The 25,782-nt window shown below is 32.2% G+C and overlaps 2 protein-coding genes and 2 non-coding genes across 5 annotated transcripts; 3 read left to right on the forward strand and 1 right to left on the reverse strand.

The window, feature by feature from the left end:
• Positions 1–388: 388 nt before the first annotated feature.
• On the reverse strand, positions 389–15,446 carry LOC105332496 (uncharacterized). 2 transcript variants are annotated; one of them, XM_011435130.4, is made up of 11 exons: positions 15,013–15,446; positions 13,491–13,640; positions 12,032–12,111; positions 11,300–11,450; positions 5,827–5,958; positions 5,381–5,454; positions 4,666–4,772; positions 4,144–4,209; positions 3,755–3,769; positions 2,085–2,151; positions 389–1,754 (listed from the first exon to the last, which is right to left on the reverse strand). In XM_011435130.4, exons 1-11 carry the CDS (start codon positions 15,213–15,215, stop codon positions 673–675), a joined length of 2,127 nt encoding a protein of 708 aa, XP_011433432.3. In that variant the 5' UTR covers positions 15,216–15,446; the 3' UTR covers positions 389–672. The 2 variants fall into 2 exon arrangements, with proteins under 2 accessions (XP_011433432.3, XP_011433433.3); XM_011435131.4 differs by lacking the exon at positions 3,755–3,769.
• A 159-nt stretch (positions 15,447–15,605) lies between these two features.
• Positions 15,606–20,678, forward strand: LOC105332495 (small ribosomal subunit protein eS4). Its single transcript, XM_011435129.4, has 7 exons — positions 15,606–15,673; positions 16,116–16,196; positions 16,431–16,611; positions 17,608–17,705; positions 18,037–18,208; positions 19,954–20,083; positions 20,517–20,678. The coding sequence occupies exons 1-7, from the start codon at positions 15,671–15,673 to the stop codon at positions 20,638–20,640; spliced, it is 789 nt and encodes a 262-aa protein (XP_011433431.1). The 5' UTR covers positions 15,606–15,670; the 3' UTR covers positions 20,641–20,678.
• LOC117692340 (small nucleolar RNA SNORD36) lies at positions 18,269–18,347 on the forward strand. Its single transcript, XR_004603761.2, has one exon. It is a non-coding gene; the product is annotated as a small nucleolar RNA SNORD36 (small nucleolar RNA).
• Positions 18,761–18,837, forward strand: LOC117692341 (small nucleolar RNA SNORD36). The gene has a single exon (XR_004603762.1). It is a non-coding gene; the product is annotated as a small nucleolar RNA SNORD36 (small nucleolar RNA).
• Positions 20,679–25,782: the final 5,104 nt, after the last annotated feature.

Genomic DNA, 25,782 nt, shown 5'->3' on the forward strand with positions numbered 1-25,782 from the left:
ATAAGTGTTATTAAAAAGTGCAATTAAAACTAGAAATGTAGTGTGAGACAATCTGAAAATTCTGTTTTGTAAATTTTTCTTCAGATGATCAATATACTTCATTTGGGAAGCCTAAAAATTGGATGTCTTTCATCTTTCAAAATTCAGCTGGTGTTGGACTCCAAAATTAGCTACTGGTTACTATTAGACTAGATGCATTGCTGCAAGCCATAGGTTTTAATTGTGTCCATTTAATATCCTCAAACATTTGTGTAAACAGAATGGACAAAACAACATGTGGCTTGCAACAATGATCCAAACAGTGATATTTGACAAAATTTTAAGAAACAAAACTAAATCCTAAGCAGCATGGAAACAAAAATGGTAATAAATACAAAGGACACAATGATTATATTCTTTTACATATATAATTATTATGTATATAATTTATTCATCATCATTCCTGCACAAGCACATATGACAATAATAAAAACAACTTCAATTAAAACAGATAACAATTAATGAATTATATATAGAAGTATACAACGATTCAGAACACTTCCGAGAAACTCAGTCAGAAAATGAAATTGAACAATCAATACATTACTTAATATCACACTATTACTTGATTCATAACAGACCAGTTAAAGCATATAATGAGGTAATAATTAATGCGATTCCCCCCAACAAATGTTATGTAGTGTTTATCGCATTTGTAGAGGAAAAGGTGAAATTGGAAGTTGAAACAATAGGCACAAGTTTCCCTTCCATTCCACAAGGCAGCTCTATATAGCCTTTGTCGGTGGAGATTTTGACAATAGAAGGCTGCATGGCACCATCAGTGGAGGGCAATATCGTGATTTTCTTGTCCGGATTAGCTGCAATGATTGCTGGGATATGCTCCATTCGAACATTGAATTCTGCGGGAGTGACCAGTGTCTTATTTGCACTTTCTTGCCTCGGAACGCCATTTGAGGAAAAGTCGTCCAGAATACCATGCTGAGATTGAAGGCTCTGAACTTGTGGTGGCAAAGCGTTAGCAGACGGCATCATGATTGTTGGAGCAGGGGCACTCAAGGACATATAATCTGTGTTGCTTTTCTCCAGGATCTGTGGATTTTCATTGGCTGCATTTGTGTTGATGAACTGTGCGGGCTGCTGAGTTTGATGGGGGTTTAAGCCGATTCCAGTTCCCGTAGTGGACAGATCTATGACAGACTGCGGCGCGTCGATGACTTGTGTCGGCGGCAAGCTGGGAGTGAGCTGCAGCGTGCTTTCCGACTTGACCTGCTGACCCGCAGGAGTTTTCTCAATAACTTTCGTAATCAGGTAGTGCTCCACAAACATGGATGAACTATTCACCACATCGCTCCCGCTCTGCAGCACAGGCAAGGCAGTGACCGTCTGCAGTGAGCTATCACCTTTGGGCGTGGTCTGCACAGCGGGAATCGACATGGGCTGCGTGTCTAGAGGCTGGAGATTGGGCGCGGTGTTCTGGAGCGAGTGGATGTCCTGCACCACTGGAAGATTGATTGGGATGACTGGAACAGGAGTCAACTGTACCATGTCTTTGATTGGCTGCTGGCTGCCAGGGTTGTCTTTCTTGAGTTCTGTGAAGACTTGGTGATGGGGCGGCTGTTGATTCTGATTTGAGTAGTTGACGTCCGTGTCGCCCATCACTGACGGATGTGTGTGGTTGTAGACACACATGTTACAGTTGTCTGTATCCTTCAGCTCGTCCACAATCTCCGTGATGGCAGGTCTGTCCACATAGTCTGTTCGGAAAAAAAATCATAATTTTAAAAATGCTGAATGTTTACTGATTCATATTATTTTGTTGATATGCATATACAATGTACAACATTCTAGAAAGTTTAAATTATAGATGAATTATCATAAAGCAGAGACGTGACTTGATACAAAGGTTTAATTTAGTTATTGATAAGTAAATCACATTTCAATATGAAATAAAAATGAAAAATGACTTCCAGTTGAAACAATTTCAGAAGCTGGCTGAATTTTGTCAACCAATGTAATATTCCAATCTTCTAGATGGATACAAAACTTCATTAAAATTATTTGTTGACTGTTTTAGGGAAACTCACCATTAGTGTTTGAGTTATTCTGTTCTCCCATCTCAAAGAGACCCAAAGTACTTAGAATGCCCTCTGTCTGAAATGTGAAAGAAATACTCAACATGTAATTTGAATATAAACGGAATAAATTGAAAACTCAGTGTAGATTCAGTTTGTTTAAAGCATTTTAGCATTACCTTTTTCAACATACAACATATATTGCAACTGTAACTTAATGTTGAGGTTGTTATGTATTATCATGTACAGTAAAAATGAATTTATATATATATATATATATATATATATATATATATATATATATATATATATATATATATATATATATATATATATATATATATAAATATAATCCTCTTCAAATTTTATTTCAGATATTTTTATTGAATGTTCTGTATACAGGGAAATACCATATATGCGGTAATTTTCGCGATGATTTAATTTTTTTGCTTTTCTCGTGATCTCTTTTAAGTCACAAAATATTGAATGAGCACTAATTATAGCCTGTATTATTTTCGATAGGAAACCTCGAAAATCCCCAAAAATGACCAATGCAAATAAAAAATGCTACATATTTTCCCCATTTTCGCAAATTTTGTGACACCCGAAAAAAAAACCCGGATATACGGCATTCCCCTCATGTAATGTAATAATATGATGGATAAATATGTTAATGTTCAACTTGGTAATACTGACAGATTGATAATATCCCAGAATCAAAATGAATTTAAATTGTACCTGCACACCCCTATAGTTGCAATACATGTATCTGATTTAATATAAATACAAAATTATAATAGCCAAAATGTCATATACAGGAACTTCAAATTGAAATATTCATGCCATCTAAACAGTGTTTGACTTCTTTTGAAAAAAAAAACCCTCCTTCTCTTTAAGGAAAGTAAAATAACAATGCATGCAAAAACTTAATGTGAATTTAAAAATATATATCTATAATTTGCATAGTATAATATCTGGTTCTTTTCTCTAATATTCTTGATCAAAAGAAATAAAAATTGAAACCAACTAGAAGAGATTATTATGAAACCGACTAAAAGAGATTAATAATGAAACTGTCAGTAAATTTTAACTACCGTACACAATTTCTTAGTTTATATTTACAAAATAATTCCTCACATTCAGATCATGCTCACATCTCTCTCTTTCTCTCTCTCTCTCTCTCTCTCTCTCTCTCTCTCTCTCTCTCTCTCTCTTCATGCAGAATTATTAACTTTTCCATAATTCCTCACATTCAGATCATGCTCACATCTCTCTCTCTCTCTCTCTCTCTCTCTCTCTCTCTCTCTCTCTCTCTCTCTCTCTCTCTCTTCATGCAGAATTATTAACTTTTCCATGTTCCAAATTCTCAACAAGCCAATTAGGTGCAGTAACTGAGGCATATCAAATGCTCATTGCAATTTAGGTGTAGATATTATGTCACTTGACATGCAATAGAATTTTACTGAAGAGAACTAAGTATGTCCATATGCATAGCATTTATAATAACATTAATTCTATTCATATTCCACTGTGTGGCAAAAACAAATGAAGGAATTTATATGCATACCCTGAGACTGTAACATAATCTTCATAAAATAAATAAATTCCATGCAAAGGAAAGTGTAGTAAAATTCAAACCAAGATGAAAAGTGGTTTTTTTTTTAGAATCAGAATGGACATACCCTATGTGGGACAGACTGTCAAAGAGTTTAAAAAAGAGAAGACATCCAAGATTGTTTCATCAAATCATGAAATGGATTTCGAAAATATATAATATCTGTCATTAGTAAACTTTCCAAAAAATTTTTTTTGGCATTTTATAAGCATTAGTATTAACATGTCATCAACTTTCATTCACAGTCAATCTAAACAATCTTAATTCAATATCATTAAGCAATTTTTTTAACTCAAACTCTCAAAAATTGTAAACAGTGTCCTAATTATCATTTTCTTTCTTTAAAGAAAATATCAAGTAACTTCAAAACACTCATTATGTGTCATTTTATCTCCAAATTGCCAAAAAAATAAATAAAAATCCACCAGATTTAGATTTTAGATTGCAGGTACTTACATCTGAGATATTATATTGAAATCTTCCATCCTCATTGTAAATAGTGGCAGTATCATCTTTTGAGTTCTGTTTTAAATAAAAACAAGAAATTGAAATACATTTAGCAACACAGATGTATGCAGAAGACGTTTTCCTTGAAGTTATTTTTAATCAAAACTATCTGAAAACAACTCTCAATATAAATGATCAATATTGTATAAATGACCAACTGGGGTGCCTTTTTGTGTTTTTTTCTAGAAGAGACATAATTTCAGCTCAATGTTTTAAAATTCTATTTTCCTATCTTTAATGTCTAGAACGTTAACTTGAGCATTCGGGATGCTTGACTAAAATTTGAATGCCTGAATTCAAGTTAAAACATACAAGTGAGATAACTTCACTAAAGACATTCAAATTTTGGTGAAGTACAAGAAATGCCCAATTTGACCATTCTATGCATATTAAAATACAAGACTGAAATTTGAACATTTTGAGCTGAAAAAAAGTGTCATTTTATGTCCCTTTAAAAATCCCTTGAATTACCTGATCCCCCAGTGACTTTTCGTGTTTGGATTTGTGAGTTTTCAGGCTGTAGGAAGTAGAGAATGCTCGGCTACACCCATCCTCTTGACATGTGTATGGCTTTTCACCTACACCAGGAAAGAAACAATGACTTAGAAAAGTTGCAACTGTCATCAACTTTATATGGTACATGTAACATGTATTTAACAATATGTGAGTCTGGTACTGTAATCTGTATTATATTTTGTTACACTTACATTTACCATTATGACAGAGTGAGTAAATTACACTTAACCTTATGACATTGATTATGTTACACTTAATTATATAACAATGATTACAATTAACTATACAACAGTGGAAGTCTGTTTCACTTACCCGGTACACTATAACTATATGACACTGTGTGTTACACTTACACTCAACTATGTGTAAGAGTGAGTCTGTTACACTTAACTTTATGACAGTGAGAGTCTCTTACACTTAACTACTAGCTGCAATAATGTAGCCCTCTCCCGATTTTTTTTTTTGGGGGGGGGGGGGGGGGGGGGGAGTAAACATCAGATATAAAAAATCGGAGAGGGCTACATTATTGCAGCTAACTTAACTATATGTATATGACAGTGAGTCTGTTACACTTAACTATATGACTGTGTGAGTATGTTCCACTTAACTAAATAACACTGTGAGTGTGTTACACTTAGCTATATGACATTGTGTGTTCTGTTCCACTAACCTGTATGTGTCCTTTGATGTGTTTTTAAATGATGACTAGCAGCAAATGCCTTCCCACACCCATTCTCATCACACCTTTTTAAAACAAAAATTATGCTGGTTAACTTTTTTTTAACTTTAATTTTGACATTCTTTGTATTAATACAATTCTATGTAGCATTGTAGTTCACATATGCTGTATAAACATTTAAACTAAATAACATATTTCATTAAAAATGTTGTTTTATAATGATTTCTTGAAAAGGGGATTTCAAATCTATTACACTGTAATTTTTTTGGCAATAAAACTTTCATTTTTTTTAAATTTACAGATATCTTTAAGAATTAAAATACAAAAGACATATGTATACATGAACAAATTAAATTAAATTTTAAAGACATATTCAGTGAATGAATACATAATTCTTTCAATTTATCTATCTGTAAATTCATAATGCATCATCTCACTGATATGGTTTTTCGCCTGTGTGTGTTCGTATGTGTTTCCGTAAATCACTTAGAGTCGTGAAAAACTTGGTACAACCATCCTCATTGCAATCAAAAGTGTCCCCAGTGTGAATTCTTTGGTGAGCTCTTAATCTAAGGAAAGAAATGAAAAAAAATCAAATTACAATAAAAGCTTTTATTTTTTTAAGAAACAGACCCAATCACTATTTAATTGAAAAAAAAATAATACGGGTATGTACTTAATGTTTTGAGAGCTGCAATAGTAGTCTTTTATTATGAAACATGTACCGTTAGTAAAAAAAGTACTGGTAATTAGATGTCAAAGAACAGGAAAAGCCATTGTCTTGTGTGGTATTATAATGACTGTTCTGTAGGTAAAATTCAAATTATAGAAGACAACATTAAGGTGGTATGAGACACCTCTATATTGTGATGTACTATTTATTGAAAAAAACCCAATAAAATCAAGTGTAATTTTATAAATAGTTTCTTTCCCAAAATTGTCACTTAACAGCGTAGTGCAGTGGGTTAGTGGGTTCACTAAGGATCTATTAGTCATGAGTTTGAATCTTGCTGGGGATTCTGAAAATTTTAAAAATTTTACTTTTCTAGAAAAAATTTAAAACATATTTTATGATTGAATATGGTAAAATTTGAAAATTCCAAACCAGCGACAGTTAATATCGACAGATGTCCCATACCACCTTAACTTTATATCTACTTTACCGATGCATAACTGTGTATATGATATACATTCAATAGTGTTTGTGGTATAATTTTTCTGAGTTGCTGTTTGAACTCAGAGTACAAGTAGGTGTAAATTAACTCCCACAGGGTAATTTCCAAAATTTTTAAAATAGTTTAAAAAAAAATGCAAACAAACAAAAACTGATTCAAAATAACCCTATACTTTTTTGGCAACATAGTTTTGACCACTAAAAAGGTCGGATAAATTTCTCAACAAAAGTAAGTATTCAGAAAATAATCTGTACAAGAGAATCACTATACCAATGTTTTCCTAAATATATCATGCCACGTTGATTATGCTGTATACGACTTTATTTTTGGGGCCACACTAGAAATAGAACACACTGTGTAGATGAAAATTGGTAAGAAAACTGTGGAACACAAATTAAACAATATGGGAAGGTCAATAGATCATCTGTTAATGTTAAAGTACCGATATTAAAGTAAATAAATTGAAATTTCATAACACAAGAAAATGTTCTATTAAATATGAGTGATTCAATTTGAATTTTATCAAATAAAATATAAATTTCAACCACAATAAATTCTGATATTATAATAATGCTTTTAAAAATATGAATTTTAACATATATATATACAGTAATCATCACATAACAAAAACAGTAATCTTTAATTACCATAAAAAGCAATACAATGTGAAACTCCAGTTGAAATTTAACAAAATATAATTAAATGCATGTACAGTAGATCATTAAATAATTATATTGATTTTGTGGTTCTTGTCAATTCTGTTCAGCCCATTATATGTGCAATTGAATTTTAATAGAATCCAAACCTTTTTTTTTTGGGGGGGGGGGGGGTTAAATATAAATATAACTGGACAGATATAGTAAGAGATTTTCATCATTAATTTTAATGCATCCAAATCTAAGCACCACTGTCGTGTATCCGCGCCGGTAGTGACATGTTTGGATAACGTGAAAATGGCGTATCCATTGCAAAAACAATGAGTGTTGTGTCCTTTTTTCTATCGACAACGGGGTAAATATTAATTAAAATATCGTAATAGTCATTCATATTTTTCTGAAGGTTTTGCAGTTGAAAAGAGTGTGCGTTATTTTCGTTCATCGTTTATAAAAACGACTTATTTGTAGAAAAATCAATCGTTAACGTGTCATTTTAACGCTAAAACCAAGAACTATTTCTAGATTATGTAGATAATATTACACATACTAAAAATCTGAAGCAGCCAAAATTAATTTAAAACATTGCATTAACCAAATAAAACCAAACCGATGTCTTTATAATACATTAATATGTATAAAAATAGCAATAACTTCATGCACCTGCTAAAGAAGTAGTACGGTTTGGATAAATAAATTATTCCGGTTTGGATGCTAAAATATCAATTGTGCAAATGGTACGGTTTGAATAATTTAAAGTTTTAGGATTTTTAATATTTTTATATAATATTATAATGACATATTATAAAACCCAAATACTTCCACATGTTCGAAGGGAACTAAAACTGGATGACTATAAGTTTATTTCTTTAGACAAGCCTGTTTTTTTCCTCTGATAAAATGGTATATTTAGTGTATAATTGATCAGAAATTGTTTATTTAACGAATAAGGATCCGAATCATTCTTTGTTCGAATATCATGAGTTGATTATTTTGGTCGGGGCGTGGTCAAACCCAATAAAGCTCGAAACGAAATTACACCTCACAATATCGAAAGAATGATTCCTTATTACTTATATTAATTTAATTCACAGCAATTGTACTTTTAAATATTTTAATAAGCAAACGTCATTTGAATTTATTGGACTGAATATGAACAAATTGATACTTAGCGTTATCAAATGAAAAGACATTGAAAATGTAAATATAGTTATATCAAGTTTTTTTTTTACTGACATTTCAAAAGAATACTTTCTTTTATTTTAAATTATAAAGAAAATATAAGTTTTTCACCTTTAACCTGAAAAGCAATATATCATATACACACCTTAACAGACAACTATCTACTACTTTTGTGGCAAGCGACTATATGATGTGTTTTTTAGTTATTCTGAAATGATATTTATAATCGTGAAGTACGTTTAACGGAGAACGTGCTTGGAAATAATATTATGAAAGTGAGCCTCGTTTACATTCAATACCAAGCCTGTACATCGCTAGACAAAGAAAGTTCTACAATTATTTCACTCCCAGTGATTATTTAAGAAATGAACTCAATGTCTACCCAAGTTATACGAAGCGGATTATAAAAAAGCGTAAATTGCTCCAACCCAGGTTATACGAGTATAACTTGGGTAGATATTGAGTTCATTCCTTATAATTTAATTTTCTGGAATTTGCTGTACAAATTGAGTCCGTTTTACTTTAAAAAATGATATAAATCTGTTCAAAATTCAAACGTAACGTCAAGTGGATTAGTACGTTGGTGCATTGTGACGTGTCTTGTGACGTGCAAACCAGGTTATACAAATTTAACTAAATTTTTCTATCCAATCAAATGCCGCGTTACAACCAGAATTAAATTATACTGATATAATACAAAGTACCATAGATGTCTGCCAAGTCATATATTTACTCTGTTGTTAGAAATAGTTTGTTCAAAAAATTCAAGTGATGACGAGACCTAAGTAAACATCGCCATTTTATATGTACATTAAATTATATTCAATCATAATTCTCACCAGAAAATCAAAACAATAAATATGTATCTATGTATATCAAGAGGTTTTGGTGACTCATGCGGGAAATGAAGGTGGTGTCACTGCAGAAAAAGTACAAAACCCGCGTTAGTATTTAACATGAAAGTATAATGATAAAAATGTCATAGTTAAAAATTTGCCAAAGCAAAGTTGTTAGGCTGTTGCAAAACTAAGAAGTTGTTTGGGAACGTTTCAATTTTTAATTTAGAAAAATAGACAAGTATAATGTTGGATAAGTTAAATTTTCTGTATCAAAAGAGAATTTTTTTTCATTTTCATGAAACCCATATCAGGATACCAATAATTAAAAATATCCACGTTATCACGGTTTGTTCTGTGCAGTGTATCGATATATTATATCGTTTCAATTTAAAAAAAAAAAAAAATATTTGTATCATTAGATGATTTTACAGACTTTAAACTTTTTAAAGTTGGTATAATTCTGTATTTGACTGATCTCTTTTGATTGTTTGACGTTTTCACGTTTAAAGCCGATAACGATATAGAAGCATAACAATTGAAACTGTCTTAAACACATGTTTTTTGTGTCGGTACAGATTTTGGTAAGGCTGAATCTTTCGAAATTAATATCGATGGAATGATTATACAATAGACTTAACATATCTGTAAAGCAATCTGTATGCAATTTTTATAAGCCAATTGCACGTTATTTGGAGCGTGTGTAAAATTGAAATTCAAATTACGGTATATTAAGTTTTGTTGGCTTAAATGCACAAGTCTTTAACGTGTATGTTTATTTTTTTAAACAATGTGACTTCATATGTCTATCACATGACGATATCAGCATGCTTTTCAGTGAGGGCATGTATATCGCATAGTAGCGATGGTATATCCCCTTCGCGAGGGGATAATTAAAGGAACTATTTACACTCACAAATTAATTACATCCAAACCGTATCAGATGCGTATCCAAACCGATCCTATTTTGAAAAACAAGGTCATCCAAACCTGTTCCGTTGTTCACAATTAATCGACATGAACTGCTTATTTACATAATTTTAACATAAAATTCGTAGAACTTTAAAGGTTTTATACACTTTTAAATAGATCTGACGATCTTTTTCGTGTAAAAGTAGACAATATAAGCCTTAAATAACACGAAAACTTATCAAGAAGCAAACGGAACCACCATTTTCACTTTATCCAAACACGTCACTACCGGCGCGGATACACGACAGTGAGCACAGAAATCAATTTCTGAACTTGTTTCATTTGTGCCAATTCATTTGACTATATATCAAGAATAATTATTCCTTGCTCTAAGAATGGCTGAGTAACTGAGTTTTCAAACAGGCATCATAATTATCATTTTGAATGCTAATTGTAAAACCATGACAACCTACTGGATTAGTCATTTAATTGGCATTTGCAAATACAAGTCAGACGGCTAGTGTTAGAAAATACATTCATATTAAAATATAAATGTTTGATATAAATGTATGATTGTATTCATTAACAGGAAACTAAGTACATCTTAATGACATACATTACATGTCAAGCCAAGCTGCTTTAACTACAAACAAATCTTTTAAATGATATCCACAAATAATTATACCAAAACGGCAAAGCCAATTCAAATTTGACAGAAATCTACCCATGGAGTCAAATGTACAGTATTATCAAGTCATAAATTTTCATTGGGGTTAACTTTCATGGTAATTTGTATAAGAAAAAAAAAAAGAATTAGTTAAGAGATTATATTTATTTATTCTGTGTGAAATTACCACAATTAAATCAAAAACAAATTCTCAAAGCACACATGTACCTGGTAATTCTTTAGAAGAGTGGATAGACGTAGGATACGCCTGTCCAGTTCTCTTTAGAGATAAGCACCTAATATATTTATATATAGATACACTTCAAAACCAACCCCTCTCTCCTCAAAAGAATGTCTCTAAGAACAAACTGTCAGTCACCTCTAGTCCACAAATCAAGCAAGATTTCTGGATCCACCGTCCCTTTACCAGCTTCATTTTTGAAGAGAAAAATATAAAATAAAAAATCTATACCTGCAACCCTTACCTGTAGAGAGTGTTGAAGTTTTTGGCGCACCCTTTGACCTCGCATTCATAAGGTTTCTCCTTCGTGTGTACGCGAACGTGGATTTTCAGACTGTACGACGTAAGGAAGGCCTTGCCGCACCCATGCTGGTCACAAATAAATGTGTATTCACCTATAATAAATCCGGATTATTAAAATTTATATTGAAAAACTTTTATCGGTAATATTTTTATGTATGAAAATCATAGACTCCCTTTAATTGTTCTCTTTTATCAAGTGAATCACATATGTAAAAGTGGTTATTTACACTGGTCGTAATTAAAGTATGTGTTTTTAGGAGTTAAACAATATGCCTGGGTATCAATTACGCAGATGCGTGGTATACCACATAAAAATTTTCATATTTTTACCATACGCATGGGGGTATTTTACGCGGTTTTAAGCAAATAACGCGTAACTAGTGTAAATTCCCCACTATTACAGTGTGCAGAGTAAGAAAATAAAGCTGGCAAAAGAATCACATATTGAGGGATGAATGCAACAAGTTTATAAGTTCTGTTAAAATCTGAACCAAGTAGCCAGTTTCAATTCAAATAGAATGAATGATCATTCTAATTAAAGAACAATCCCATTATGTAATTTTTTAGGACATCAAATCACATGCTTGTAATAATCCATATGAATCATTTACATACAAAGAATAACACCATTGATGATATTTGTATGTTTTCAGTGATTTGACGAGATGCAGACCTTTGTGGGTCTTCTGATGAGTTCTCAAGTTTCCGGCAGTACTGTAGGTCCGTGTACACCCCTTATAATCACACTGAAATCTATCAATAATTGAAAACTAAATCAAATACATGTATTATGCAGTCATTAAATTATACATGTATTTCAATATATATAAAAATTATGCTTGCATACATCACTCCTGTTTTTCATTTATTATAAATATTTGTATGTATGCTTTTCAAATTGCATGGTTTAAAAATATTGTTCTTCAAACCAAAAAAAAAAGAAATTAATACTAATAGTAAATTTGATTGAAATATTTTTTTTTTAATTTCTGTTCAACATGTTTATTTTCAGTAAGAATTATATTCAATATTCTGTTTCAGTAATGTGATAAATTCTTTATGAAGAGTCAAGACTGATTATTTTGTTTGATTTACAAAGGTTGGTTTAATATATAATTAATACAATTCACTTTAAAAAGTCTGTCCTTTAGTAATTGCATAATGCAAATACATATTTTTTAATACATGAATTCAATATGCTTTAGAAAAATTAATACATCTTTGAAATATTATATACTGTCTATTATAAAGGAGAGAAATAAATGCTGACCTTTATACATATATAGCACGTCATTAATTGAAACACATATTATTTAAATGTTCTAAATAAACCATATAAATTTCACTATATTCCCTACAACAACCCCCACCCCCGCAAAAAATATACATAATACTACTGTATACAGTCACACTGGATAAAGGGGCTAATACACACTGAACAAGCATGCACAACACTATACACAAAAAATTAAGTGTTATAAGATAAACATGATGAAGTGGTCGGGTGATACTTGTATTACATAATAACTAAGATGGCGGGTGTGACATACAAGCTGCTAACATAAAGAACCGTGAGTGATAATGAACTACCATACAGCATCTGTTGATCACAATTTTCAGAGCCTCCTCTTTGCAACTTGTTGAAGCAAAAGAATCTACTGTGCTAAAATCAACACGTACAATATCTATAATAAGGGTTTTTGAAATAAAACCATGATTACCATAGGAAAGCTATAGGTTTAGCATTGAACTGCATGGGGTTAAAGCTGATTTTAAAATATTTCAATTTGAAAAAAGGGTGTGCAGGATATTGGGTGTGTGTTGAATTCTTGTTTTGTGAATTAATTGTGTGTTCTCTATTATCATATGCTGCATGCATCTTAAATTATTAAATTAAAGTAACTTTTACCACTGATTAAAATCTTAACAAACTGATGAAACCACAGGTACAATTTGTAGGGAGATCGAGGGCAATCTAAATTTCTGAACGTGTGCCCAATACCAGCCAAATATATTTTTCTTGAATACAATGAAAACAAGCTCAAACTTAATCAAGGCAAACATTGAAAATAAGTAGAGAGCGTGAAAACATATTAACAAGATGATAATTATAGTTTGATAATTCTACTGACCTTCTATATTCTTTTTCTTTTGTATCTGGGTCGCACGTTTCTACGGTGATTGTGGCATGGGAGGGATTAAAGTTGGCAGGAACGCCCCTCATGCCAGGGTTAATGCTCATTTCTATCCTGTCATCTGATATCGTATTGTGAATGTAGCGACTGTCAAAATTGAGAGGAAAAAAAAAGGAATGAAAGATTTTAGGAAGGAAAATTTTGTTCTCCTGCACAACAGAAACTTCCTTGATTTTCCTAAAATCATGTTACTTAGATTATAAATACATTGAATATATATAGTATAATAACAGTAAAATTATGAAAAAAATGTAAAATATCAATTATGCAAACTTGTACTGTTAATGTACATGCATTATATTGAGCATGTATGGTATCTGGTGGAAATTGATTTAACAACAAGAACATGAACAAGTTCAAGTGTAGATTTGATCTCAGCACATTTCAGAGTGTATATACTCTCAAGAATATGAATAATGCATAACATCTGATTAGTGATGTTCTTAATTTTAACTATTTTTGCCAAATATTTGTAGACGTTAGCAATAAAATACCCAAACAATAATGTATGCAAAATAATCATTTTTTAATTAGTCAATGTAGCTGTTACTTGAAGAAACACCTTTGTTCACTGTACAGTTTTTGTTTCAACATGTATATGTATTGTGTTCAAAAGTTTTAATGTCAGCAGACCACTGTCTTTCATATAAAAGTCAATTGTACTATTTTAATACAGCAACAAAATTAAAAGCATAATGGCTCAACAGTTACTGAACATATAATTACCACTGATCTAGTATTTAAATATGATTAAAAAAAGAAGTGTATGTTTTTAAAGATTTAAAAATAACTGCACTGTCTGCTGTAAAATGAAATAATTGATTATATATATATGTCTTTCCTACATTCTAAATTCAATCATTACAACTAATTAGAAAAGCACATGGGAAAAAAGTGACATGAACTTTCAAATTAGCACTATATAGTCTGTGCCAAAAATGAAAACATTTTTGCCACAAATCTTCTTAAATTGCTCTTTATCTATATATACCTCCGGGTTGATGTTCATTCAACAGAATAAAAAAATTCCAAGATCTCCTTTATTTAAAACGTCCCATCTAACTTATCAGATTTCAAAACATGGCTAAATATAAAAAGTCTATGGGGATTTCCATTGCTAAAGAGATGAAGATACCCAGTGGTAATGATGAAAAATTGTGCGAGGTATTCCAAAAGACTTCCGTATGGAGAAAAGATGTAAACATTTTCCATTATAAATCTCATTAAGAAATTGGTTTTCGTTTTTGTGAATTTTTTCCGAGAGAAAAAAGAAAATGTGTCAAGGAAGATATCGTGGAAATGATGTCAATTGCACTTCTTTGCACTGGTATGTTTATTTTTTTTAATTAAAAATCGTCTTAATGTGCAGCATAAATATCTTGGGACAGACTATAGATTATGTTGACTTACCCCTTTACCTTTGGCTGTTTACAAACATTGAAAATAACTCATTTCTTACCTCTCATCATCATCAAATTGTTTGTCATGTTCTGATGCAGACATCGAGTTGTCATTCCCAAAAGAATGCCCATGATCATCAAATCTTGAACAAGTGGGGTTGCCGATGCTGCAGTCATCATCGTTATCATATTCCATGTAAACCTGCGTTACCGAAGTAAAATCCTCGGGATCCATCCCCAAACCATTGCTGGTGTCGTCCATAGTGTCTGGTCGTACTTTCAGATTGTCGAGAAATGTCAAGGGTGCAGAGTGTTATAAGACAACCGAATCCTTAATTTTTCAGTCTGACATACTTTCGTGTTCCATATTTTGATCAGGAATGAACAGACAATTAACAAAACCGTATCTAATTGGCCAAAGAGTTGTCAACAAGCCAATAACAAAAGTTCTCTCATCCTATTTTCGTGACAGCCGGATATCCGGTGATCCGGAGATTGGGTTGTTAAATCATTCCATGCTTGACTCTCTCTCCAAGATATAAATTTCGTTTTCAGAAATTTAAGGGTAATTTTATATTAACTAAAATGAATATTTCATAAGATTAAATTAATATGCCAAGAACTAATAACGAAGCAAAATCAAAACATTCGCCAGAAATCAGTTGATGTACGAACTAATATGTACTACTTCCTTTTTCTATTCGGACGGTAACCAAAATGGTGAGGAAAATGTTCAACGTGAATTAAATCCGTAGCATCCATAAGATACACAGACATTTTTATTAAATCATACAACAAATGGAAACTATGTTACCCTTTTAGAATATATATTTGATAATATTTTGTGTTCATTCCTGCATTTTGGCTGAAAAATTAATGATATTGTAACGTGACCAGCGTTATAGGAAAATATGCAACTGAACATTGCCGCTATGTGTATTGACGTTTAACATGGATTTATCTTTACGCTACTAAAGAGATACCAAATACACTCAAGTTCTATATAAAAAAAAATTGTTCAGTTCGTCAGTTAACATTAATCCGAAGGCAAAACGATCTTATTTTTAATAAAAGGGGGGGGGGGGGTACTTTTACTGCTGCTGTGTGCATTGTATGCTTTTATTTAAAAATGAATTGTAATGGAAATATTCTAATTATACAGGGTTATCGAGGACGCAAGAAGGTTTTGAAGCGCTTGACTGCGCCCAAATCATGGATGCTGGACAAACTCGGAGGTGTCTTTGTAAGTATTTTGATGCCACTGCGTGAAACTAAAATTTTGTCAGATTGCATCACATTTATTTTGAATTTATACCTATATATATATATGTGTGTGTAAAAGAAATAAGATGTAGGTGTCTGCAATTTGAGTAGAGAGAAAACAGATGATTATATGTTTCGTTTTAACAAATCATGATCATTTTAATCAGTTATAATTTAGCCGATGTTGACAATTACTTTCTTGCAACTTTTGTAGGCCCCCCGACCCAGTACTGGACCCCACAAGCTGAGGGAATCACTCCCCCTCATTGTGTTCTTGAGGAACCGTCTAAAGTATGCCTTGACATATGATGAGGTTAAGAAGATCACCATGCAGAGATTGATCAAAGTCGACGCCAAAGTCAGAACTGACAAGAACTTCCCCACTGGATTCATGGGTAAGATAAACTTTGTTGTACCAGTGTGTTTTAAAATTACAGGTTTTCGCTTTATACACAACTAAACTTGATTAAATACTGTTAACGATGATGCAGTTTGTCATCTTGACAAAACTAAGAACTGGACTAGAGTGAGTGGCTCTATCGAAGCTCTGTCTGTTTTATCAAGAACTCACAGAGTCAAATTGTAGCCAATATGAATTCAGTTTAAACGGTCGCATGCCAGGCATTATGTGAGGTGTGCATTACCAATAGCTGATACAACCAGAATAGGTACACTAAGGATGTCCAGCATTTTCTAAATTGGGAATTCGGCACTTTGGGTGGTTTGTGTATATGTTTTCCCAAACGCCAAGGTCTGTGATAGTTTTTGCATGTGTATTCTTATGTACTTTATACTTTAGGATATAAGGTAAGGATAAAGGGTATAAATTAGGATATAAGGTAAGGATAGAGGGTATTAATGAAAGTTGCAGAGTATAATTCAAAGGTCTTATTAAGGATCACATATCAAAGGTTTTGGCTTATTAAAATTTTTCGTAGAAAATAGTAAATGGAGATGACCTACATGTACATTAGAATTAATTTGCATGAGATACATTCAATTCATCAATATTGTATAGTATTTACCTGAAGTAGAAGTTTCAGTAGTTGTTTATATGGTAAAGTGCTATCGTTGATTAACTTAAGGCTCTATCGAAGCTCTGTTTGATTTGATTGATAAAACTCGGAGTCAAAGTGAAGCCAATATCGACTCAGTTTATACGGTCGCATGCCTAGTGTATACTAAGTGTGCAATACCAATAGCTGAAACAAAATCATATTTAGCTGTGGATTATGTAGTGTCTATAACAATAATAAACTTAGTGCAGAAACTTTATGCTGTAAACATTTTGTTTTGTTTCTTTAGGATTGTTTCAAAATTAAAAAGTAAGCGTTTCATGATATGTTGTGGCTGTAAATTTCAAAGCTGAGCAATTTATTTATTTTTTCCAGATGTTATTTCCATTGAGAAGACCAATGAAAATTTCCGTCTTCTCTACGATGTCAAAGGACGCTTCACTGTTCACCGTATCCAGAAAGAAGAGGCTAAGGTAAGGATTAATGCAGAGAATAACTGTCTTGTAAAAACTGATAATAAAGAAAAAGATGTAAATGCTGCCTGAATAAATGGAGTTTTTGTTTTAAAACAAATCTATTATCTTGTACATTATGGGTTAAATGATCACTCATTTTAGAAATATTTCACAAAAACTTTTTTGTATAAAATGAAAAGCAGAAGCTTTTTCAGCTTTTTGATATTTGTGCTTTTTAACTAAATGTCTTGTTATAAACAATAAAACAAAAACATAAATATAAAATCCTGAAATGAAGCATATATATATATCTAAGAAATGTATTTAAAGATGAAGGTGTGTATTTTAGTACAAGCTGTGCCGTGTTCGTAAAGTTGGTGTAGCCGCCAAGGGCGTTCCCTACATCACCACACATGATGGCCGCACCATCCGTTACCCTGACCCTCTCGTCAAGGTCAACGACACTGTCATGCTGGACATTGGAACAGGAAAAATCAAGGACTTCATCAAGTTTGACTCTGGTAGGTGACATGACAGTGAATGTTTTAATTAATGGCTATGATTATGAAAGTGGCTGTGGTCTACAATGATGTGTGAATTTCTTCACCTGAAATTACTGTGTGGAACTACAATCATACGAGCTTTTTAATTCTGAGTACTGACCACATGCCATATTTGTTACTTACATTGTGAATAGTGATTTACTAGTATTGTAGTAGGACCCCTCCCTTACTCAGTGGTAAAATCTTTTAATGACATGGAATATTTTCTTGCTTTGTGCATACCGGTAACTAGAAATCTCCAATAGATGATAGCTATGATACTGTTTTTATTTTTTGAAATATTTTAAAAATAGAATCATGGGCCTAACAGTAAAGTTTATAAATTGTATGGTAATCATTGATAATAAGTATTTAAGTTCATCTAATCCAATTGTTTTTATGCACAAACATATAACCAACAATTTGAAACAGAAAGGTTATACATTTCAGATAAATAGTTATCGTGCTTTGGATTTATTCTAGGTTTTGCTAGAGAAAGATTTAATTTCTGTATATATGAGATTGTTTGGTCGACAATGATGTGAGAATTTCTTCACCTGAAGTTCCGTGTTGAACACAACTATACGAGCTTTTTAATTCTGAGTACTGACCATAATCTCAAAGAATTTTTGTCGTCATACGCAAAAAAAAAAAAAAAAAAAAAAAAATATTATAACTCTATATAGTGTATTTAATGTTGGATCAAAAAGTTATAAACAGTTTCAGAATATTTGCAGATGTAGATGATTGGTTAAATTTTCTGCCTCACTAAGAGTTGAAATTTTGTTAAATAAAAAATATGGAAATTAAATTTGCCAGCATATTTTTTTTTCGTTATATCAAAATAATTCTAAACAATTTAAAACAAACAGGATTAATTCATGTTGACAAATAAACACTGCTCGAATTTTTATCAAAATGTGAAGATCAATTGTTGCTAATTTTGGGATCATTATATACTAAATAATTGCTATCTGATTTCATTCTATGATGACAACCCCATGGTTTCGCATAAATTATCAATGAATTACATTGATTAAAGTCCTAGCTGTCTGAGAATGATTTAGACAGTACCCATTTTTTGAGAAGCATTAATTACAAACTGCGTGCTAGAGAGAGAGATATTTATATATATGTGTATGTATAAAAACAAGGGATTTAACCCAAGTTTTGAGTTATAAAAGACTAGGCAAACATAATTATATTTTTTAAAAAAAAAGGGGGGGGGGTGCAATTTATTATATAATGATATGTTATTTAAACATATAACATATATATTTGGTAGAAATGCACTTCATTTTGTTACACATTTCACTTAAGGTTTATTTTAAATGATTAATATAAAATAAGTTTCCATGAAAGGAATTTTCAGCCTTTCTTCTTGTCCTTCCATTAGAAATATAGCAGTAGAGATTAAACGCTTTGGGTCTCAATCACAGTTTATAAAAATGATATCATCTTCTTATATATATTAAACTTGTCCAATTTATAGTGTGTCTTAGAACTGATCATTCCATGATGACAACTCAATGGTTTCGCATAAATTACCTATGATAAAAAGCTGATTTATATCCTAGCTGTCTGAGAATGAACCCTAGACACAAATGAATGATAAGACGGTCCTCGAAGATTGATACATGCATCTATTAATTTATTTAAATATGTATGTGTGTGCATCTACCTGTACATTTATCTGTATCTGTAGAACTATCTGTCCCTTGCAGGAAATCTGTGCATGGTGACTGGAGGCCATAACTTGGGGCGAGTGGGTGTGATTCAGCACCGAGAGAGACATCCAGGGTCATTCGACATTGTACACATCAAGGACTCTGTGGGCCACACATACGCCACCAGGTAAAGACACTGTTTGATTCTTACCTCAGTACTAAAATTAATTTTGAAGGGTACTGTCAAATTATTTAAATTTGTGGGGGCTAATTTTGTGGATTGTGGGTTTTTTGCCTATAAGTGGGATTTAATTTCGTGGATGCATTGGTTTTCAGTTTCAGTAAGAAAAGTAACTCTTTCATAATTTGTTTTCGTCAAGGATGTTAATTTGTGAGTGAGGGCCACCCACAAATACTTCAAAAATTGAGCCACCACGAATTCTAATGATTCCACAGTATATAAGAAGAAACTATAATAACAATTGCTATGATATATATAGATTTAAAGTTGGAAAGATTTCTGAATGTGAACTGTATATAAAATATTTAATTACCTTATTTAAACAATTTGTATTCCTCAGTGGGCAGAATTCAATAGAAATATCGTGTTTTTTTTTCAGATTGAGCTATGTGTTTGTGATTGGAAAGGGAAACAAGCCTTGGATTTCACTTCCAAAAGGAAAAGGTGTCAAACTGTCTATTGCAGAGGAACGAGACAGGCGTCTTGCTGCAAAAACTTCATAAATTATGGACAGTTCACAATAAAAGAAATAATACACTAATCTTGCGTTGTCAGTTTCTAAGAAAAGAAATGAATCTTTTTATTATAGTTTTGGAGAGAATAGAAGAGGCTTATACAAATTAATTAGTTTCTGGTACTGTGAAAGTTATTTACCCCAACGGTAAAGTACGCATTTTCTGGAGTCAAACAGTAGGCGTTTGTATTAAATCAGCAGATGCATGATTTACCACAGACAAGTTTTGATTATTTCGCCATATGCACGGTACCAAGTAGTATTCACTGTTTTTAGCTTACTGTGTATCTATTGTAAAGGACTATATATGATAGGGCCTAAAATGGCCCCCTAAAATGAACATCATCATTTTAATATTATTCTTTGTTTTCTTAGTACAGATATGTAAGTGATGTGTTTACATAATATTCATTTTGGTTCAAGTGCTCACAATTTAGAAATATGATATTGTAAAGACAACCTTTTCCCGCCATTTTTGCATTTTTAGCGTAAAACAGCTTGTTTTCAAGGAGTTTTTCCTTCTGAAAACATAGAGCGCATTCTTGAACAAATAAAATATTTTAATCAGAGATGTATCTAGCCAAGACTAATAAGTGAAATTTTTTTTTCCTTGTTCAAGCATGCGCTCTATATATCCCATTCGTAAATAGATAGAAAAATGTCAATTTTTGGCTGATTTTGATTGAATTATAGAAATGGCGTCATATACTGCCAGTGAGTGCAAATAAATAGATGAAAAATACATTTAATATCAACTCTCTTAAAAAATTAGTTAACATTTTATTGTACCCGAAACACTTAAAAAATGGCGAATTATGGGGGCCAAATTTAACTCATCATATATAGTTCTTTCCCAAACGCGTAAATAACCACTTTTACAGTATACTGTAACTAGTATTTGAAAGCTTCAAAAGGACTTGGTAACTTTTTCCAAGTTGGCAGTTTTGTAAAATTTAAAGTTTTGAGTATTAAACGTTTATAGAGGGGATATTGAAACAATTTTTAATAATTTAAAATTGGTTAAAAATGTATTGCTAGATAACAATGAAAGTGAAATGACTGATAAGTGATAACACAAGAAGCTGACCATTTTTGCGAGTTTCTTGAAGTTAACAAGCTCATAAAAAAAATTATAGTCCTATGGGATCAATTTTCTATGATGTGGAGTTAAATAAATGAGAATGTGAGGCTTGTTGCATCTATCCACAAATGAGCTTTTCATGGCTATTTTCATTAACTGTAAGAAGAGGGGTTATTGTCACTGTGTGTTTTATTTCTCCAATAAAAAATATCCTCTAGTAACGTATTACAAATGTATAATTTTACAGTGAAGTTCTGAATTTGACATTTTTAGCTCACTTGAGCTGAAAGTTCAAGTGAGCTATTCTGATCACATTTTGTCTGTCCATCCTTGTCCGTAAACTTTTCACATTTTCAACATCTTCTCCAGTACCGCTGGACCAATTTTAACCAAACTTGGCACAATGCACCCTTAGGCAAAGGGGATTCAAAGTTGTGAAAATTAAGGATCACACCCTTTTACATGGGGAGATAATTAGGAATTATTGACATTTTTTTTAGAAATCTTTAAAAATCTTCTTCTCAAGAGTCAAGAACCATTTGGTCAGGAAAGCTGAAACTTTTGTGGAAGCATCCTCAGGTAGTGTAGATTTAAAGTTGTGAAAATTATGACCACCAGGGGTAGGGTGGGGCCACAATGGGGGGAGGGGGTCGAATTTTACAAAGGAATATATAGAGCAAATCCTAAAAAATCTTCTTCTTATGAACCGTTTGGCCAGGAAAGCTGAAACTTATGTAAAATCACCCTCAGATAGTGTAGATTTAAAGTTGTGAAAATCATGACTCCCAGGGGTAGGATGGGGCCACAATGGGGGGGGGGGGGTCGAATTTTTACATAGGAGTACATATAGTGAACAGTCTGTAAAAATCTTCCCAGAAACTAATCAACAAGGACAGTTGATACTTCTGTGGAAGCATCGTCAGGTTGTGTAGATTCAAGTTTGTTCAAATCATGATCCCCGGGGGTAGGATGGGGTCACAACTTGGGGGGTGGGTGGGGTTTACGTAGAAATATGACTGCCGTCATGAGAAAAGGGCCCTTATCTTTTGACGTCACAATGCTCAGAAAACAACGTCAAAGTTGCGGCTTCGTAAACGCAGTTTTTTAATTTTCTGTTTCTATTTTTTTTCTGCGTCTATGTTGTGTTTTCTGAATAACTAGAGTCTGGCCTTGTTTTGATACCGCGATCAATATTTTTGCAGTCAAATATTACCTGTTGATTTAAAAAATAAATATTTGATAAATGAAATATACACATGTAACGTCAATATCTACACATTTCGAACGCGTAAATATTGCACAAAAGTTGATGCTGAGACGTCATAAAATTGCTGCTTTTGCATCCGCTATGAAACTTAAACACAACATTTTACATTCTAGTGTGTGATGAAAATATTCTTTAATTGGGAAATCGCTTTTTTATAAATCACTGTTAAAAACCAAAAACCCGTCTCGCATACGCTGTTAACTGAATGCGCAACTGGTCGCGGATTTCCGATGATGATTTATAAAGTATTCTGAGTAAAATTACACAACATTAGTTAGCATGAGCAATACATGTATGATTTAATAAAGTAAAAAAAAAACTACACTGCACACTCGTTGTTGATAAGAGGTGTTGAAGGCTGAGACATACCGAATCGATGCAGAGCAGTATTGTTCAAATCTAACAGTTATCTGTGCAGTAATTACTGTGAAACAATACAAGTCAAATATTTCAAATCATAAGTTTGGAAGTTCACCTCACGGGAGACGATTCTGCACTTTTTGAATTAGTAGGAAGGAATACGAGAGAAGCGGCTATGTCTCAGTTATAGTGCCACTGCCAACATACAAAATAAATTCTCGCATATTCTATTACAATTTAAGAATTTGCAATCAAATATTGAAATTATTTAACGAATTAAAAAGCTATAATTAACGGATTCGAAGAGTTTGATAAATATTCTGACAGAGTAGAAATCTACTCTGATGTATCGCATTTGATTTCATGGGAAGACCTGATTCTTAGTGACATTTTCATGTAAAGTGCCTTTAATGAAACAACATAAAAATATGTTTACATATACGAAAGAAAAAGTTGTTTATTATTTGAGCGCAACATATTTTGTTTTCTTGTACAATTTAACAACCCAAATCCACATGTTGTGTGTACTTTTTTAGCTAACTTACATGAAAAAAATCAGTCATATAATGCCTGAAAACTCACCACATTTTCATGGATTTATAGCATTTTATACGATTATATTCATCTCAAGTCAGTTACGTACATGATTCAAAATTAAACAGGTTTGTAAACGCAATCATTATACTATAATACGTTTCATATCAAGTCGATAAAATTGCCGTTTTATAAATTAATTCATGTTTATCGATAAATATAAACACTAAATGTGCGACATTTACAATTAATAACATGCATGGCCGTACACTTCACCTTCATAGATAATGGTTTCTCATCTTTTCTTTTTTATGCAAGATACAAATTTCGATGATAGTCAATGTGTATAAATGTGTGTTTGTTACAATGTACAGCAATAAAAATAATCCGAGAATCGCGATATTTCTTTAAACTTCGGAATACCGTATGCAACTTGCATCATTTAATTTGTCATTTTGTTTAAAATCGATAATCACTTGGCCGATATTTGTATTCAATGAGAGAGAGAGAGAGAGAGAGAGAGAGAGAGAGAGAGAGAGAGAGAGAGATATTCATTAATCGTGTAACATCGATAATAAGAAAATTAAATTTAGTCAATATGTAAAAATGTTCTTGCAGAGTATAAGCTATGTCTATCGGCACTGTACAATCAATTAGTGCAAACGAATAGACATAATTAATGCAGAAGTCTTATTGAAATTTACTTGCAATCTTACATTTTGAAAAAAAAATGAAAATGCTTGTACATATTTCAACGATGATGGTTTAAAAAAATCGCTTCACAAAAATACAACGGTATGCGTGAATTTACAAAGCGATTGAATAGAAGTGTAGATTCAGCACGTGGGGTGCCTTTTGTATTTTGTTGGTCTGCCGTATTTGATACACTTAATTAGGTGTGTACTAGTATATTTAAACAATAAACCCCCCCCCCCCCCCCCCAAAAAAAAAGTAGCGATGTAACCCACGTTATGAAATGTAACTATCTTTATAGCCATAACCCGCATGTATCACCGAAGACCGAAGAAAGTATTTTATTGTTTATATTTACATCTTTTACTTAGTAAATTAATGAATTGAATTGATCGTAAAAAGTAAGCAAAGATCATTAAATTATTGTTAATGTACACCAGAACGATAGATAAAAGCTGTAGCCAACGCGTCTGATATGGGAATCTGGGTTTGGCATCATCATGATTATATACCATATATCAGTTTTTTCCGCGTGTATCCAACTTCCGCTTTGTTCGCGACGATTTCCGAATCGCAGAAAATATATCAGCGTAAATTATACAAAGTTTTGTTCTCATAAATTAGTTCTTTCTTTTCTTATGAAGTAAACAGGTATGTTAAAGTACAATGAACTGTGATCAGTAAGTTTAGAGGTAGAAATTGCGGGATCGGCGTACAAGCGCCAGATAACAAGTATGTAGGCCTCGTAATTTCTTTAATAATCCATTGACAAGCTTATTAAAATGGTCGCTTTTCTTGCGTAAACCGATGTCTAATTATACCTGAGCTACTGGTATCTGTAACGGTACATGATCTATTTATTTATGACTGTTTGCGTCTCTGAAAATAGTTATCGGTAATTATTTAACATTAAGGAAATCGAGTAAATGGTTTTATTGTCGAATTTTTTTTTCATTATTAAGAGTGGCAATTTAGATACTTTTACCCTCCTACCTCACAATTTTAAACAATCTTGAATATTATAATATTTCCACTATGCCTTTGAAATAGTAAAAAATGTTATATACAGGTTTAAGTTCTGAATCGCGGAAAAAACATGACGCGGAAAAAAAACTGATATACGGTAGTTCGTGAAATCAGTGATTTTTCTCAGGTTTCTTTAGATTTCGACCGATCGGTAAATAGCATGGTTAGGA

Source organism: Magallana gigas, chromosome 9 (genome assembly GCF_963853765.1).
Source record: "Magallana gigas chromosome 9, xbMagGiga1.1, whole genome shotgun sequence".
NCBI classification, from domain to species: Eukaryota; Metazoa; Mollusca; class Bivalvia; order Ostreida; family Ostreidae; genus Magallana; species Magallana gigas.